At 50.7% G+C, this 16,802-nt stretch overlaps 5 protein-coding genes across 5 annotated transcripts; 2 read left to right on the top strand and 3 right to left on the bottom strand.

The window, feature by feature from the left end:
• Positions 1-146: 146 nt before the first annotated feature.
• Positions 147-3,798, top strand: IAR55_000300 (uncharacterized protein; the record flags this gene model as incomplete). The annotated part of the gene is made up of 15 exons (XM_066943436.1): positions 147-152; positions 242-334; positions 451-522; positions 593-653; positions 731-861; positions 917-1,271; positions 1,341-1,429; positions 1,504-2,242; positions 2,292-2,407; positions 2,496-2,636; positions 2,704-2,765; positions 2,820-2,966; positions 3,044-3,391; positions 3,458-3,486; positions 3,632-3,798. 15 exons carry the CDS (start codon positions 147-149, stop codon positions 3,796-3,798), a joined length of 2,556 nt encoding a protein of 851 aa, XP_066805978.1.
• A 606-nt stretch (positions 3,799-4,404) lies between these two features.
• IAR55_000299 (uncharacterized protein) lies at positions 4,405-5,665 on the bottom strand (the record flags this gene model as incomplete). The annotated part of the gene is made up of 4 exons (XM_066943435.1): positions 4,405-4,484; positions 4,700-5,067; positions 5,295-5,409; positions 5,581-5,665. The coding sequence occupies 4 exons, from the start codon at positions 5,663-5,665 to the stop codon at positions 4,405-4,407; spliced, it is 648 nt and encodes a 215-aa protein (XP_066805977.1).
• Positions 5,666-6,185: 520 nt separating this feature from the next.
• On the bottom strand, positions 6,186-8,138 carry IAR55_000298 (uncharacterized protein; the record flags this gene model as incomplete). The annotated part of the gene is made up of 10 exons (XM_066943434.1): positions 6,186-6,240; positions 6,295-6,430; positions 6,490-6,552; positions 6,606-6,808; positions 6,865-7,001; positions 7,063-7,233; positions 7,285-7,396; positions 7,457-7,657; positions 7,726-7,760; positions 7,821-8,138. 10 exons carry the CDS (start codon positions 8,136-8,138, stop codon positions 6,186-6,188), a joined length of 1,431 nt encoding a protein of 476 aa, XP_066805976.1.
• Positions 8,139-9,245: 1,107 nt separating this feature from the next.
• Positions 9,246-9,512, bottom strand: IAR55_000297 (uncharacterized protein; the record flags this gene model as incomplete). Its single annotated transcript, XM_066943433.1, has 1 exon — positions 9,246-9,512. The coding sequence occupies one exon, from the start codon at positions 9,510-9,512 to the stop codon at positions 9,246-9,248; it is 267 nt and encodes an 88-aa protein (XP_066805975.1).
• Positions 9,513-12,692: 3,180 nt separating this feature from the next.
• Positions 12,693-15,536, top strand: IAR55_000296 (uncharacterized protein; the record flags this gene model as incomplete). Its single annotated transcript, XM_066943432.1, has 6 exons — positions 12,693-12,846; positions 12,906-12,966; positions 13,024-14,296; positions 14,362-14,568; positions 14,614-14,908; positions 14,974-15,536. 6 exons carry the CDS (start codon positions 12,693-12,695, stop codon positions 15,534-15,536), a joined length of 2,553 nt encoding a protein of 850 aa, XP_066805974.1.
• Positions 15,537-16,802: the final 1,266 nt, after the last annotated feature.

The raw sequence follows: 16,802 nt of genomic DNA, 5'->3' as shown, positions 1-16,802 counted from the left end.
TCCACTTTCCTCCCTCTGTTCCTCCGTCAGATCGATCCATCCACCTGGATCATTACGCTTACGACAGTCTCCTGGATTACAGCTTTCAAATGGTACCTCAATAGTCACTTCAAACCCGACATCAGAATCATTTTGTCAAGCTCAAAATGAAGGTCAGTCTTCATTCCTCCATAGACCGTTGCACGAGGAAATCCTAGAGTCAAGCGAGAATACTGATGAGTTATGCATCCATTCTTCACAGTACCTTCTCAACTTTCTCGAGAACATACCGGACGCACCCAACCTCTCTGATCCGGCATTCCAACAACTCCTCGTCGACGTACAGGCTGGTAAAGTGAGTGGGATAAATCGCGTTTCTCGTCTGTAAACCTCCGCACTTGCCATACCTGGCACACGACATCTTGTTAGTCCATGTCCCCTGCTGACCATCGTTCTCGTCTCATCCTGTAGGGGTCGAACAAATCAGCTGCCGACGCATTCTACGACAGCTTGGAAAAGCTGGCCAACGAGCTGAAGAGCTCTGTACGTCTTTCATCACTGCACTAATCGGATGTGGCTCTTCGCTGATTGTCCCCCCTTTGATTTTGATCAGCCCGAATCTTTAGCTTTTCAGAAACCAGTCTCCAAGCGAGATGCTCCTGATTACTATGAAGGTGTGTCTAGCTCGCTTCCTCACGAGTGACAGCGAGTGCGCCGGCATGCTGATGCGTCGTTACGCTCCTCCTCGCAGTTATCAAGAAACCGATGGACCTTTCTACGATTTTGCGAAATATCAAAGCGAGGAAGTACAAGAACAAGGCCGAGTTCGCTTCCGATCTTAATCTGATATGGAGCAATTGCTACGAATATAACAGTCAAGAGGTAAGTGTTGTTTGGAGATTCGTCGCCGTTGAGAACCCGGCTAACTGTATTTCAGTCACATCCCTTGAGGACCGCTGCTCGACATATGAAACAAAAGGCAGATCATCATCTCGAATTCCTTGTTGACAAAAACGAACGTCCTTCTAATCCTCTTCAAGCTCTTCTTCCACTCGCAACGCCCATCGCATCGTCTGCAAATGGACCATCCGGAGGTGCGACCACCGCAAATGGTACAGGACGTCTTCGATCACCTTCCAAATTGAGAGAAGGTTCAGGCGTACCAGGCGGAGACGAGGATGCTGCAGGCGAGAGTGATGATGCGGTGGGCGAGGAAGGTGGAGAAGAGTTTTTTCGTGAAGGGGGTGCTGGTGCGCAAATGAAAGAAGGAGGCCAGACGCGGGGTGCATCAAGTGAGTCGAATCCAGCTTTAATAAACCTTCGCTTCAGTGAAAAAACTCGCGAGCTGACCGGGGGTGTAGGTGGTACGAATCTAGATCGCGATGGACACAATGTCGCTTCTACTTCCCGAGCGAATGGTCTACGTACAAACGGTATCAGGCGGCTTAGTGTGCGTAGTCGTTCAGACTCGTTACTTGGGCTTCCTGGAATTCGGTCTCGCTGACTCGCACTATCCCCCCATAGCCTCCTGCATTTCGACCTAAGCTTCAAACTACATTAGATGTTGCTCCCGCGCTCGTCCGCACCCCCTACACCATGACCCATTTCCTCCCTGTCTCTCTGGATCAAGCGGGACCTTCATTCTCAGACAAGGGCAAGGCTCGTGAGATCTTATATGGCAATGCGCCTCCACTATGGTATCCTGCTCCCGTCACAACCGATGATGAGGATGTGAAGTTAGAAGGATACTGGTGGGGAGCTATGACGGGTGATGAAGCTTATGTTGGAGGCCTACCCGCTGTTCCCAACATGGTCTCTCCGGAACCTCCGAAACGGAAGAAAATCAAACGAAAGCTTTCCGCGATTTTACCGAATGGTGCTGTCGCTGATGGCGATCCCACTGCTCGTCCGGAGCTTTCTCCGAAAAAGTCACCAAAGACATTGGGATCGAAACCATTATCGATGAAGAAGGTGATCCATCAGACAGTCGACAAATTACACGATGCGAGACAAGTCATACATCGTATCCAAGAATTTCAACGGGTGGAAGCTGAAGGTGGGCTCATACCGTCTAGGGTCTTAGAAACGGAAGAAGAGAAAGCGTTGAAGGACGAAGCACGGTTGGAGAGAAGACAAAGACGAAGAGAAGAGAGAACAGAGGCGAGGAAAAGAGAGAAGGATGGAGCGGAGATCGGAGAAAAAGAAGCTGTTTTGGGCACGAAGAAGGCTGCAGCGGGGATGCTGGCCCATGCAGGATTCGAGGGTGAGTCATCAAGACTGATGCATGAGTGATGCTAAATCAACTGTCACAGGGGCAAACGAGACAGCGCTCGATTTGCTCACTCGAGTAGCGGTAGATCATCTTCAAAACATGGGTCGAACGTTCAGACTTCTTCTCGACGGTTTCTCGCATAAAATGACATCAGAAGTGGGTGGACCCGCATCCCCTATCTTGTCGAATGACTTGTTCCGACTCACTCGAATGAGAATGGACGCTGATGCGGGACACTACGTAGGAAATAATATTGCACGCACTGCACGAGAATGGTCAAGTGGAAACGCAACATCTCGAGTCTCATCTGAAGGACGAGATCGAACGGGAGAGTGTCAAAGTTGCGGAAATGCAGAGGAAGATACGGCTAGCTTTCAAGGAAGTAGTGAGTGTCGGTTGATTGACTTACTCGAGAACGCTGCCCGTTTCGTTTGCTAACGACTCATTCATAGGCAACTGCACCGGTCATAGGAGACGATATGATATTCGCCGACAACGGCGAGATGCTTCTGGAGTGAGCGGATTTGTTATTCTGTGTGACGACACGCTGATGTTGTATCATTTGTAGTGGAAACTTTGCGGACGAGCTGGGAGAAGATTTCCTCGGCTTACGAGATCTGGGAATCGACAAGGAGTTCGGTCTATCGTCACTCACAGTACCATCATCCGTCTTCTACGGAAGAAGAAAGAGGTTGGTCGATGCTTCGAACAGCGGGTACGTGCTTCGGATCACATCCTCTCATCTCGGACCAGAAACCTTTCATCAGCTGACCCGGTGGACTGTCGTTTCAGAGCGAAAGAAGATCAGCCGGACTATCGGCCTCCACCTGCATTCATGCCTCTCAATTCAAGTACTCTCACCGCTCACCTACCGGCATTGCTTCACGCTTTCTACGCGGCACGACTCGAATCCGGACTATCCATCACCGAAGACGATACTTTCGACCCACCTCGGAACCAAATAGGTTCTTTGGGTCAAATCGTTATCAAAATGCATTCTGCACCTGGAGCAGGTGGGACAGGCGGAGGTGCTGGAGAAGGAGGGGGAGGTGGTGGAGGGAAGAAAAAGAGAGAAAGGGAGAAAGATACGGGCGAAGAAGGAGAGAAAGAGAAGAAGAAGAAGGCGTTGAAGAAGATTGTGTAGGTGTCGACGGTTGACGGAAAGCGGAGAGACGCTGACGGACGTGATGATTTGGGATCGCATAGACAACCAGGTGTGGGTAAAGGGAATTGGGGTGAGTCACGCCTTGCATCTGCCACTCAGCAAACAGCCAAATATCATCGCGATGGCTATGATTGTCTATACTAGCGTGTGCACCTTCCGAAGTACAATTTGAGCCAGGCTGACACTTTTATCTTTTTTTGTGGTATTCATCTCAGTCCGTCCGTCAAAAGAGGAAAAGGCACGAAGAGCAGCTGAGAAACAAGCCAGAGAAAGCGGGATGGGAGTCATCAATGGAAGTGTAGGCGGAGAGACAGGTACCCCGATCTTGTCGGATGACGGAGGAGGCGGCGAAGAAGAAGATGCCGAGGGCGAAGAGGAGTAGTGCCCGTACTCGAGGCTGAGGTGGGGTCGACCCGATCCGAGCTCATCGTGATGATACGGATCTCACTTTGTTCATGGGCCGAAAAGGCGAGGCAGGACAAGGGGCGATTGAAGGAGAAGTGATTCTGATCCTATTCATTATACATTGCTATCACACATGAGCATCTAGTTGTGCATTAGAGCAGAAGGATCGTCTCGTAAGGCTCGCAGGAACGCGTGTGATGTCTCGTTTTTCTTTGCAAGGGATGTGTGTGACCTTCAACTGGAAGAGATTGTACAATACATCTTACCATATGTTTTTCAATTCGATCTCAGTCGAGCCTGGATGAGAGGGCCCAGGACGAATGTTTTGAGTTCTTTCACTCAAGTTGAGAAACTCAACAGAGTCCTCACACTGAAACTCAATTCGATCGGGAATACATTAAATCTCAAAAAAGCTGGCTTGCACACTATATAGGATAATGAATACTTGATACTGAAACCGACTTCTGACCTCTTGATTTGTGACCTTCTTCACTTCGAACATGATTCTCCCACTTCCGACAGACTGACTCGACTGATGTAATACAGGCAGGCCGTACGCTCACGGTTCTTCTAGTCCCCCATATCACCTCGCGGCTTTGCCTGGAGGGGGACCAGGAGGAGGGGTGTAGTGCGTTCCGGTGGAAGCGCCGGTGTTGTGAGTGCCTGAAGGTTGTCGAAGAAGGACTGTCAGCCTGCTTTCATTCAGACACGACTGATTCGAACAGGGTCCACCCCGCTCCCTACTACTGGCGAGATGTGTGATGCCTCATGTTCCCAAAAGCTTTCAAGACAGAAGTCGCACAGCGATAGTAATGGGAAGACACTTCTACACAAGGAGATTCCCAATCATTTCGAGGACACAATAGAACACCACTCACTCGTCGCGATATCATATCCTGGAGGAGCATTCTCGATCACACCACCTTGACCACCCTGTTGGGCCAATCTCTCCGCCTCTCTCGCCTGTTCCCACTCGTACCCATGTTCATGGTCTCCTTCCCCGGCGCCCGCGCCAACACCTGAACCGGTGTAGTTGTTTCCGGCACCGGTATATTGACCTGCCATACTGGGTTGGTATGTTTGAGGAGGAGGCGCAGGACTGGATCCGTACGGGTTGGAAGCGTAGTACGATTGTTGGCCCGTCGTTGGGGGAGGAGGGTTGTTCGCATATGGGTTGGAGGAGTCTCCAGCTCCGTTGTAAGGGAGTGCTGGGGGCTTGTATTTGGAGAATTGGTTTCGGAGTTGTCTGCGAGGCAAGGGGTGTCAACAACGCTATCAGGACGGCTGGATATGGACGGCACAGAGAGGAAACGCAGAGGAGGTGGTTTGAGCTGAACAAAGGAAGAAACGTGTGGTGTGTCTCCTCATGGAAGAAACAGAGACAGACGTAACGTCGCCCGACAGCACGTGTTGAACAGCTGAGATAACAGGGGGCGATAGATGATCCACAGTCAGATGAGCAACCAAACTTACTTTCTCCTCCAATATCCACAGAGGGAGAACAACAGGATGACACCGGCGGCGATACCCAATCCGATACCTAATCGCGCACCCCAACCCAATCCACCATTACAGTAATACCTTCGACCTACAGCATACAAAAGCAGTCAGCATCGATCCTCCCGTAAACTTCATCCGATCACCCGATGTGTACAGATAGATGAGTGAATAAGATGGATGGATGGATAGACGCCAGGTGGCGAAAGATGATAAGACATTGATTTGATACTCCGATCGGGTCAAGGGGAAGTGGACATACCATAGCCATCGTAACAGATTGCAGCTGCTGCAGATCTTGCGTTGATTATCGCTACTAGCGCTACCAGGGTGATTTGTGATAACATTCTTCTGAATGTGGATGTGGATGTTTCGTCGGATATGATGGCGAAGAAGGAGATGAATCAATGACAAGGGTGGAAATAGATGCCTGTTTATATCGACTGAGCAAGTGCACTGAAAATGATGCGGTGCTTGGCACTGATGCGATGAAAAGGGGTACGTCATTTCCCTGAAATCGTTCGATTTCCATCGCAGAAACGCGTTTTATCACTTCCTCTTGGCTTTGACCAGTCAGTCAGTCAGTGTGCAGCTCGCTCGCCAGAGTCACTAGTGGGCAGGCATTAGGCCAAACGGCTTCAAGCTGCAACAATCCACCACACGATTAACCTATACGTTCTCGTACCATGCTATCTACACAGATCTCATATACCGGTCAGATGCGTGTCTGGTATCTTTTCCTGATTTTGTTTTCGTTCTCCTCTCTTCTCGTTGTGAAGTGATTCAATTTTGGAATGGGGTTAAATGTTTGAAGTTATGGGAAGAGCGCTGGTATTGTATACTAGCGCGAGCATCGCAAACCATCACTTAAGCCTTGGGGGCTCTAGCGGCCTCGGCGGCAAGTCGAATAGCCCATGTGAGCCTGAAGCCACCCGACGTCAGCTGCCTCTCCACGGCACCATCTTATAGAACTCACTCATAAGTCTTGGTGGCGTCTTCGAAGGATGAGAGGATGTGGGGGTCGGGGCCACCCTCAATGCAGTCGATGAACGACGAGACCTCAGAGAAGAAGGGGTCGTCATCGGTATAAACGTGTCGTTCCTCGTGGTCGTCTGCACAACGATCAGATCAGCCTTACCATTCTCGTGTAATCCGACAATGAGTTACTCACCTCCAGGTCGTCGGACGTAAAGAGTAGGAGCGTTGTAAGGGTCAACAAGTCTCATGTGGAAACCTGTCGAGAGACATCAGCTGCCAGGCTGCGCATATGTGATTAGCTATGCTCACCATCGGCCCACACCTCCAACTCGCAAGCATAAGCGTGCCCTTGAAGAGCAACAGCGTGGGTGAAAGATCCGACAGCACCGTTATCGTATTTCCAGACAGCGCTGGTGAGTCGAGGAATTCTCAACTCCTCATCGATCTTGGTTTCATCGATAGGGATCTTCGAGAGCTGACCAGGCTTCTCGTACCATTCGACGGATCGAGCACTAAATCGAAAGTCAGTGACCGGTCACATCAATGTCTGTGCAGCTTTAGCGCTCACACAACAGTGTCAATCTCCACATCGCCACCAAAGTATCTGGACAAGTCACAGAAATGAGTACCTTGCTCGATGACGGGTCCCATATCGATAGCCTTGTTCCACCACGCGGGCTTAGCGATGGCCTCGTATGCGCAAGACTAGCAGGACGACATCAGCTTTCGCATTGACTTGAAGTACATTTCCGAGAGACCGACTCACGTATCGTGCGTTAGTAGCCATGACAGTAAGGTTGTTCTCGTGGATGATCTGCTTCATCTTCTGAACACATCGAAGGTATCGAAGCATGTAACCAACCGAGACGATGTTGCCGTTGTCGATGAGCTTTTGTGTGACTTCCTTAGAAGCCTCAACTGTACCGGTACCGACAGGCTATTTCAGATTACGTCAGCGCACATTAACGTTTGGTGAGAATGATCGCACCTTCTCGATGAAGTAAGCAGTGTGGGGGAAGAGCTTGAGCAAGTTAATTTCAAGATCAGTACCCTTGGTTGTACCACCGCGATAAGCAGGGGGGCATCCAACAACGATAGCACTGCAATCCCACATTCAGCACGTGCTCTAACTTTGCGTATTTGTATCAGACAGTACCCACTGAGGAGCTGGCGATTTGGCGCCGTGCAGGTAGCTATGGTAATCTTCGATGGTCTTGAACACCTTGGTGTCCTTGTAAGCCGACTCAACGAAAGACTGTCTCTTTCCTTCGAGGACCTTCTCAGCTCGAGCGGTAGAAGGATCGATCAAAGCGGTGACCTTGAGTCGAGGGCCGAGTTTGTGCTCGAATCGGAATGAATGACTGTGAGCGGAATTGTGAAAAAGCGGTAAGCTAAGATCAAAGGGAAATTTGAATGCGAGCATACGCACTTCCAAGGACCTTCGTCGGAACCAAACATGATGTTCTAAGGTGTGACGATCAGCAGGTCATAGAACAAAGGGAGGTATTGGTCCATGTTACTCACACCCGCACCGATCATCACCACATTAAAATCCGCTCCAGGCTCTGGAGGAGGGTGACTAAACATCGCACCCGGCGCCGTGGCGGTAACAGCAATTTGACGAGATTGATGCCAATGGAAGGCAAACGGTGCGCGAAGCGGGGAGATCCGTGATACAGCATGTCGAGGCAGAAGCGGAGTGGAAGTCGAGAGGCATCGTTTGCATTGTGGAAGTCCGGCGTGAGAGCGATGTACCAACGCATTGACAGCAAAGGTTCGCGTCGAGCCAATGCGGATATAGGGGGAAAGAAGGTGGCCGATCGTTCGAAGGTTGGAGTGCATGATAGTGAAGGTGACGATGACAAGTTAGAAGTAATTGTACAGGAGAATGGTGTCAGTGGAATGAGTTGATTGTTGTTGTGTTATTGTTATCAACAGAGAAAGGTGGTTGATGTTCCAGTTTTGTAGCCGCAGAGAATAAGGGGTTCAGAATGAATGAACAGTCGGGTATAGTTGCCGAAGCAAAGGAAGAATTAAGTTCGGGTTGCGTCGGAAAGGGAAGCACGAGAACAACGTGTGTTGAGTAGAAAGGAGGAAGGGGACAATGGTATGACAAGGGTGTGACGGGTTAGAACGGAATGTGTGTAGTAACGGAGGATGATTCGATCGTCAAAATTGATGTAGTAAGCGACAATGGAAGAAATCAGAGCGGGATGTGGAATAGTGAAGGTGAAAAGGTTCGAGTTGAAGAGGTAAGAGCAAATTGAGTTTTTGTTGACAAAAGTGTGAAAAATCATGTCAAAGTTAATGTTGAGAGCGAACACGCCGAATGATCCAAAATAGTTTCGGAGCAGTCGAACATTCCAGGAGGTTGAATGATGTCGGTATGAAACGTGTAAGTCGCACAAGCCAGACGTGAACGAAAAGGGGAAACAGCACAATAGTTCAGGGGGAAGGGGTGTGTGGAATGATCGTTACCCCAGATGCGGAACGATCGACCCGCCGGGAGTAGATGCCAGATGAGAAAGAGGGGGAAGGGGAAGAACGAAGCGGCAAGTGACAGGGACCCCATGGAGCACACAGGAAGAGTCATATGACATGTCGGGGTGCACGGGAGGGGTCGAGGGGTTGAGAAAGAGGAGGTGAAGATCAAAGCGGTTCAAAATGTTTCAGGAATGACATGTCACACAGTCACGCACAAACCATCATCGGTGTCAGAACCCGGGCCAGTTAGCAGGATCGCGTGTTTTGTGGTGACACAATCGGACACGGTCGAGAAGCGAAATAGTTACGAACAGGAGCAAAGAATGAACACTCGTCAGCATGTATCCGAATGAGCTGGTGACAGTCTGACATCGGGCAGGCATCGAAAAGCCCCCCCCCCTCCCACCATGCACCAACGCAGATGCTCATCATAAGTGGAGCTGATGACAGTGAACGAAACAAGACTCACGTATCCATTCGGACGGCTCTGTTTACATTGATTCCCGAGTGAGGAGCTTCCTCGACACCACCATCTCCAAGAGGTTGCGACACCTCGAGTCTGGCGACAGGAGAAGTGTTGATGAACCTGGAACCGAAGAGGGTGTTGGTAGATTTGGGGGTGAGGGTCTTGAGAGACGATGGGAGAGGTCGAGACGCGAAGGTAGTCAGGGGTCGGATAGAGTGAACCGTCTGGGGAAGACGAGTTCGGAGGAGGGGAGCACGGAAAGACATGTTGCTGATAAGCCTGGTATGGAAGCAGATGAAAACAGACGAGAATCAAGATGGAGACATTCCATCAGTACCACTCGTGTAGAAACGGGAGACGTGGAAACGATGGGTTGGACACAAAGTGATGGGGAGACGTCGGCTGTATTAAAGGATACTCACTGGCTGAGGGTCAATCAGATCCGAGAAGACTGTGTCGCAGGAGGCAGATGAAAAGACACAATCAGCATACAGTGCACCGCCATACGCTCTCCACAACACCTTCGACATCTCTGTCCAAGGACGACCCCTCGCTGCTGTCCCGGCTGACCGAACAATGACCTACCTGCTGGCGCCAAGGCGTATCGGGATTTCGGCAAAATTAGGGGGGTTTGCGAGGGGACGAGCGTCAACGAGTACAGAGAGTTTGAACTGACTGAGAAAACGTACGTGTATCGACTGAAGCAGGAGAGATGTGAACGAATGGGGAGATCACGTCCGTTCGAATATCGGTCGGGAAAGCAAGGATGTTTGCAGTGAAAACACAAGTAGCAAGTGGGAATTGGGGTAATTAATTGTTGCGTCACTATCGAATCTCTAGCCCAAAGGGCCAAGGGAAAAAATACAACCACACAAACTTGGATGGAGATAAACTGTGGTGGAGCCTAAAAACACACATCATCAAACTGTCGCGTCGCTCACCTTTTCCCGCCCTCACCCCGCTCTTCCCCCATTCGCAGTGCCGCATCGTTGATCAGGGTTCATACCACACAAAGGCGCATCTCAACAGCATATCTTCCCTGGATAATAATTCTCTTCATCTCCAGGTTACGCAGCCGTGCCAGCAAGGTAGGTAGGTACACGTGGTCGATAGCTAAGACCGTCTTCCTCGCTTGGATGGAGCAGACTCGAACTCGTCTTGATACATCCGCTTCCCATTGTGCTAGCAAGTTATGCTTCCAATCCCAAGCTTTCCGATGTTGTGCTTAGCATCACTACTCTCACTGCAAAGCTCATGTTGAGTTGTCCGAACCTTCTGAGTACGATTGCTATTTTTGAGTTATCTGCTACAGAATCCTCAAGTGGGGTCTCCGTATCACTACGGACTATACCGCAGTCTACGGACAACAGCTGAAAGCGTTTCAGCTTCGAAGGTGTGCATCAATCCGACCATCGCCCATCCTGGCTGGTGGAAGCAGCTGCATGGGGTGTTGGACCCGATCACAATGGTGGTCTCTAAAACGAGCCAAACACATACTCAGGATTTCGGTCGAGCTTCGCAACGCGCGCAACACCTCTGGGGCGAATACATTCCTAACAAACTTGCTGAGCAGAGACGTCTTTTTCGCCCCTGCACGGCTGTACCATGTCGGCCAAACAATCAGATTGTTTGAAATTCACTCCTCCCTTTGTAACTCTCTGGTTCTCTTTCCACACCATTGATCTCGTTCACTGTCGATGCAGAACCCACTGACATCGATTTCATCGAACATTTTTTGAGCTTGAGCCAGTGGCAACCTCTGTTCGGAGCGGCACGACATATACAGTGGTCGCAAGATCTCATTGCTGAAGCTGCATCCGAAGGCCTCTGATGAAACTGTGATTGGCTTGCAAGCTGTTCGCGACCTCCGACATCTGCATGACAGTCTCCGCCTTTGACTGTACCACCGATAGACAGGCAAGGCGGCGTCTCCACCATGCGGTCTTCTTTATGCAAGAAATTTGGCCTTTCAACGGATGGATTACTTTCCACTGCGTCGACAGCGTTATAATAGAAGCGATTTGAACTCTCGTGGGGTATCAGTATCCGCCGCGATAGTTATCTCACTTTCCACTCCTCGATCTCAGCTTACTTGATTCGCATGAAACCTTGCCTGAGGATCTCGCCAATTTCCAGGTGATCGAGAGACGAAGTGAAGTAGGCACGGAAGGACTGGTGACACGAGTGAAGGGACTCTTCCACAAGGGTGTGAAGCAGAAGGACATGGACCGACTCGATGATCGTGTGTCTTAACTGGCAATCAGCCGTTTCCTTTCGTTCTCGCCCGCCACATGGCCTCAGAAGCTCGGTGAGTTGTTTGTAGTCCCACGTTGATGACATAAGGCTCTGCTACTATGACTATCTACGATACGAGCACATGATCTGATATTATGGTGGAGGTGATTATAGAGAGGTGGTGTACGGGAAAATCTTCCCCTCATCGTTTTCATTGTAGTGATGGTGCCACTGTCACGGTATCCGGTCGTCAAGACACATATCTGTGGGGAAGTTTAACAGCAATATGACCAACGACACGAATGATCAGTCATCTGATCCGTAAATAGCGCTGCTCCAAAAGAGTATGGTTACAGCCCCGCATCCAGTAGCACCATCTGTATACATGGTTACCCTTTAGGCTATTCTTGGTATCAAAGTCACGGGCCGAAATGGACCGAAAGGATATAAGCAACGGGACGGGAGTATTTTCCAAGACAGCGGAGATTTGCGGGGTGGAAAAAGGTACTGACCGTCCAAAGGTATTCGCGGGGCGGCAGTTGGTGGCTCGATTTGATGTGGGATCTGGAAAATCCCGGTTATGTTGTTGCAATCTCATTTTTGGCCAAGTCACATTTCCCTCTCTCTCTCTCTCCCTCCCCTGAATGTGACGATAACATCTCATCGCTATATCGTGAACACACGTTGGACTTGGCTCTCATCTCTTCTCTTGATCATTCAGAGAGCGACATCCCACCTCACATCAGTCCCATCGCCACAGGATCACTGTTGTTGGTACGTGTGCACGAGAAATTGGAAACACACACGCATCTTCTCGACGTACGCGCGCGCGAGACCATCACACACGCTCAACACCTCCTTTCGACCCCCGACTCAGCCCCACGGGAACTTCGTCACCTGCCCCGTCCGGCTCATCTGTTTCTCATCTCATTCACTCGGTACCCTCGTGCACCCCGCTTCTCTGTGTCAGATCATCAGGACATTGCGCCTCTTCGTCAGGTCATCCTCTCGTTGATCCTGAGAATATCAACAATCGTTTTGCACCAATATAACATCATCTCGTTCCAATCAAGACACGCAGCGTGCATCAGCATGGGCGAGTCCACTCAGTAGTCCTTCGTCATCCGACGTGTATCACCGATCAAGCCATCATCCGACATCCCGACATTCGTTTGCCACTTGTGGTCTCCCTTTCAACCACATCAGCCAACATGGACCCCGGATTACCTTCCCCTTCAGCTACTTCCTCCCGATCATCACGCCTTGTCCCACTTCTCAGTCTCGCACCTCCTGCGCTAGCTCTCGGTGACGCGTTTGCCGTTGGGGAGCCTGGAGAGGACGATAACGTCGGCGGGATCTGGAATGGTAAGCGGTGTCTGCACCATTGTTTTACTGTTGAATTTGCTGACGTTTCATTATTACAGTGATAACCCGTGCTGCAGATCTTGTCAAAGATGGCGAAAGGCTTGAGAATCTAGCCTGGAGGTGAGTGGCGGTGCATGAGCTTCACATTACTGAGTGGGCTGACCCCCTCTGTTACAGGCATTGGGGACAGCCCCGACGAACACCAGATAATCAGCGACGTTTGTCTGTATCTTCTCAAGGTACCGCCTCTACCGCCTCCATCAACACGCCGAATGATCCGATACCTACCTTTTTACGTCGCACGAGGAGCTTCGAACGTCGTTCCTTCGGTGGCGCATTGCAACTTTTGCTTGAAAAGGATGAGAACAACTTCAAGGATTGGGTGGAAGATGCGAAGAAACACCTGCCGCCTCTCCCTCCTCCTACACTCACTCCACCCATGCTCTCTCTTCCGGACACACCAGTTGCGAATGTCGAGATTCGCTTATTAGAGCCGACACCGGTACCCAGCAGGGTTGGAAGTTTAGGAGGTAGCGTGAGCGCTTCAGGCATGCTCAGCAGTACCGCAATCATTCCTCCAGCTTTACGAGAGGAAGAAGAAGAGGAGAGATTGATCGATCACGAAACCAGGGTCAGAATCACGCCCATTCAGACAGGTCGAACACGGTCCGGCTCTCCCAATCCCAAGAAAAAAGGGAAATTCTTCGTCCAGTCGAGTCCAGGCAAAGGTAGTGGATCCGATTCTTCGCACCCTTCACATACATCACCTGTCACTTATACATCCATCCCATATACCCCGCCAATCCCCCTCGCACTCAAAGAACGGCGAAGCTCTGGTGGGTCGTCCACAGGAGACGGCGGCAAGATCAAACCGGATCCGCCACAACGTCGACATGTGTCTTTGTCCACCATGAGGGGCAAGTTCCACGCGGAGAAGAGGAGAGTAGCAGAGGCGATGGCGAAAACGCATCACGAAGAGGCCAAGAAGAACGAAGAAAGTGGATGGGAAGACGAAGATGAGATGGAAGCCGAGGAAGACTGGAGTGATGATGACGGCGCGAAGGTGGAAAAGCCAGCAGAAGAAATAAGGGACAGCAGGAGCAAGGACTCAACCAGACGTCGGTCATCATCAAGGCCAAGGCCTGCTCATACAGACTCCAATTCGCATTCCGACCTGACCGCTTTGCTCACTCGACGAGTCTCGCATAATGACAAGACCAGCCAGCAGTCTTCGTCCCGCCACCCACCAGCAGCTCCTGCTCCTACACCTCTGACCAAAATGTCAAAGAAGGAAAGGCTAGCGGCAGCGGCGGAGCGTGCCAAGATTGAAGCGCAACTAGATGCTCAAAGGAAGCGGGAAATGTTTGCAAAGCAGCAAATATTTGGTAGTCGCACATCGCAAGGTCTGTTAGCGTCAGCTCTCCAAAGGGGAGCAAGCATGGTCGATCTGGTGAGTCGTCTGCGCTGCTATTGCGATGCTCTGTCATTCGAACTGCGCTCACTCAAAATCAACAGCATTCGGCTCCAGGAGCAACGTTCCGCCCATCCCCTACTCATGTGCACCTGTCTTCGCTGGCGCAATCACCCACACCTGGACCGTCCCTCCTGCGTAGCAAGTCAGCAGTGGCAATGCCTGTGCAAACTGGCATCAGCGTCACTGCCCAACCCCATGTGCACAAAGCCGCAAAGCCTGCTGTCAAGGGTCAAAGTAGCAGTCAAGAGGTATGTTGTTTCCTCTAGGTAGTGACTTGAGCTAAATCAACACAGCGTGCAAAGGTTCAAGCGGAACTCGAATCATCGGATGAGGACAGCGACGATGACGCCAACTATCTGAATACCACCCAGACGAGACAGAAGCTGGCTGAGATGGCGGCGAAGCGTGACTCCAAAACACAAACGGTAGCGCTGTTGCAGGATGGGACTTCAGGACAAGGTCAACCACCAGCGCAAGCGGTTCCCGCGGGTCAAAAGCTTAACGAGCTCGGCTACGTTCAGCCGATGTCCCCAACGACGAGGAGGAGAAATATTATCATGGCTGAAATGTCTGAGTCATTGAGGAGAAGTGAGTGGACGCTATTGGCAGAAAATTTAGACATTAGATGCTGATACCCATCTTGCCCTTTTCAGATGTTGTGTTGGAAAGAGCCAAGTCTTCGAGCGGCGGAGTACGAACGGTGTCAGGCGGCACCCGAACTCGACCACCCCCTTCTCTTCACACCTCAACCATGCCCAGTCACCATTCAGCGGTGAACCTTACTCAATACGCTCAAGGTGAACCATTGGAAAGGCATACATCGCATCTGTCCAGATCGAGCCATGACGTGTCGACGCACTCACAGTCACACACAGGAGCCATACAACCTCCGCCGCCTTCATCGAGCATACAGCCTTCTCTACCACCAGCCGAACCATCACGCAGGAGGACTCAACCGAATCTTCTCGGTGGCGGCTTCCTCAGACCCTTAACGAGGGTCGGCGAGAGTAGTCCCAGTCTTGGGAGAACTCAGTCTTCCGCGACGCTAGTGGAAACGCCCGGAGAAGGATCAGGCTCTAACTCGGTGGCGGACGGAGCGCCAATGATGGTCAGACGATCGACAGATGGCGAAGGTTTGCAAAGAGAGAGGGAAAGAAGGGAGTTGGCGAGGAGAAGGGACACGACGGATACCAGTTATCGTGCGCATGGGTGGTGAGGTGACCGCCAATGGTGAAGTTCATCTGTGAGATTTCGGGTTTTGGGTACTGCATAGGTCGCTACGTCGACACTTCATCACTTCGTTATAGGTTGTAAAATCGCGAAGGTTCAGGCATATACATCTCAGCTAGGTTTCATCCGACTATTCTTCGGGATCTTCTCGGGGCGGTTCCACGAGCGTCGCCGAAAGATCTCTGTTGTATCGAGTTCATCGGGTACCAATATATGCACGTATCTCTTGGGAGGGGGGATGCTGCTTCACTCGGTGCGGCTTCTTACTGATCATCGAGCGCCAACGGACTGGACTTATCCGTCGGGCGACGTGCGCGGGACGTTTACCACAGCCGATGTAAGCGATTGATACGACAATGCGATCCGTACTCTACCGTTCGGCTCAAGTTCCACTCGCCGGATCAAAACGCTCTGTACAGCCGACGGCATGATCCATCGAATGATCCAAGCGACGCAGACACCATCGAGACCATCGACAAGTGCGATGGGCGAAAGGAATGTTGATCTTTTGACGTGCTCTTTGAATGACCTATCCTGAGCAGATAGTCGACGAAAACAAAGGTCAACCACCACTACAACTGCCACCACCGCCAACATCAACCGTTCCTTTAACCTAATTCCCACTCCAGGCCGAAACAAATTCGTCTTTGCTTGACAATGCAACAATACTGATAGGACAAAGGTTGAACCGAAACGTCTTTGTACTTGACATCCTTTCATAGAATCGACAAAGATCCTTTGATATGTCCTTCCTTTCATCATCTACGAGAGGTCGAGAAATTGTAGGAGCGATGAGTATCAAGCCCGAAGAGTGAGTCGAGTGTAGGATGGGAGAAGTGTCTCTTTCCTCTTTCGTTCGTTTACTTTTTCACTGACCGAATCACATCTCTTCGATGAACGACTGATTGACACTGTGAACGATCTGACCATCCTACGCCAAGCACGACCGATCCGATCCGCAATCCCCGGTATCTGCCAATATACGTATTCCTTTGTGCCTTCGATTGTGGAATTGTGTGGCGAAAGATATCTGACTCGTGAGTGTACCGTCCGGCTCGGTGGAGACGGCAGATTGCTATAGTACAGTAGTAAGACGACTTGCATACTTGGAAGGAACGATCAGCTGATCCAACACTGTATCGTTGTCGCTCTGGCTGAATTTCCTATCGCCCTTACTACGATGCGTCTGACAGAATCCCCTCTTCTTCGATTCGCGTGACACCGGATCACATAGACCAATCCCTTCTCAATC

The sequence above is a fragment of the Kwoniella newhampshirensis genome, chromosome 1, assembly GCF_039105145.1.
Source record: "Kwoniella newhampshirensis strain CBS 13917 chromosome 1, whole genome shotgun sequence".
Lineage (NCBI taxonomy): Eukaryota > Fungi > Basidiomycota > Tremellomycetes > Tremellales > Cryptococcaceae > Kwoniella > Kwoniella newhampshirensis.
This window is presented reverse-complemented; position numbering and strand designations above follow the sequence as displayed.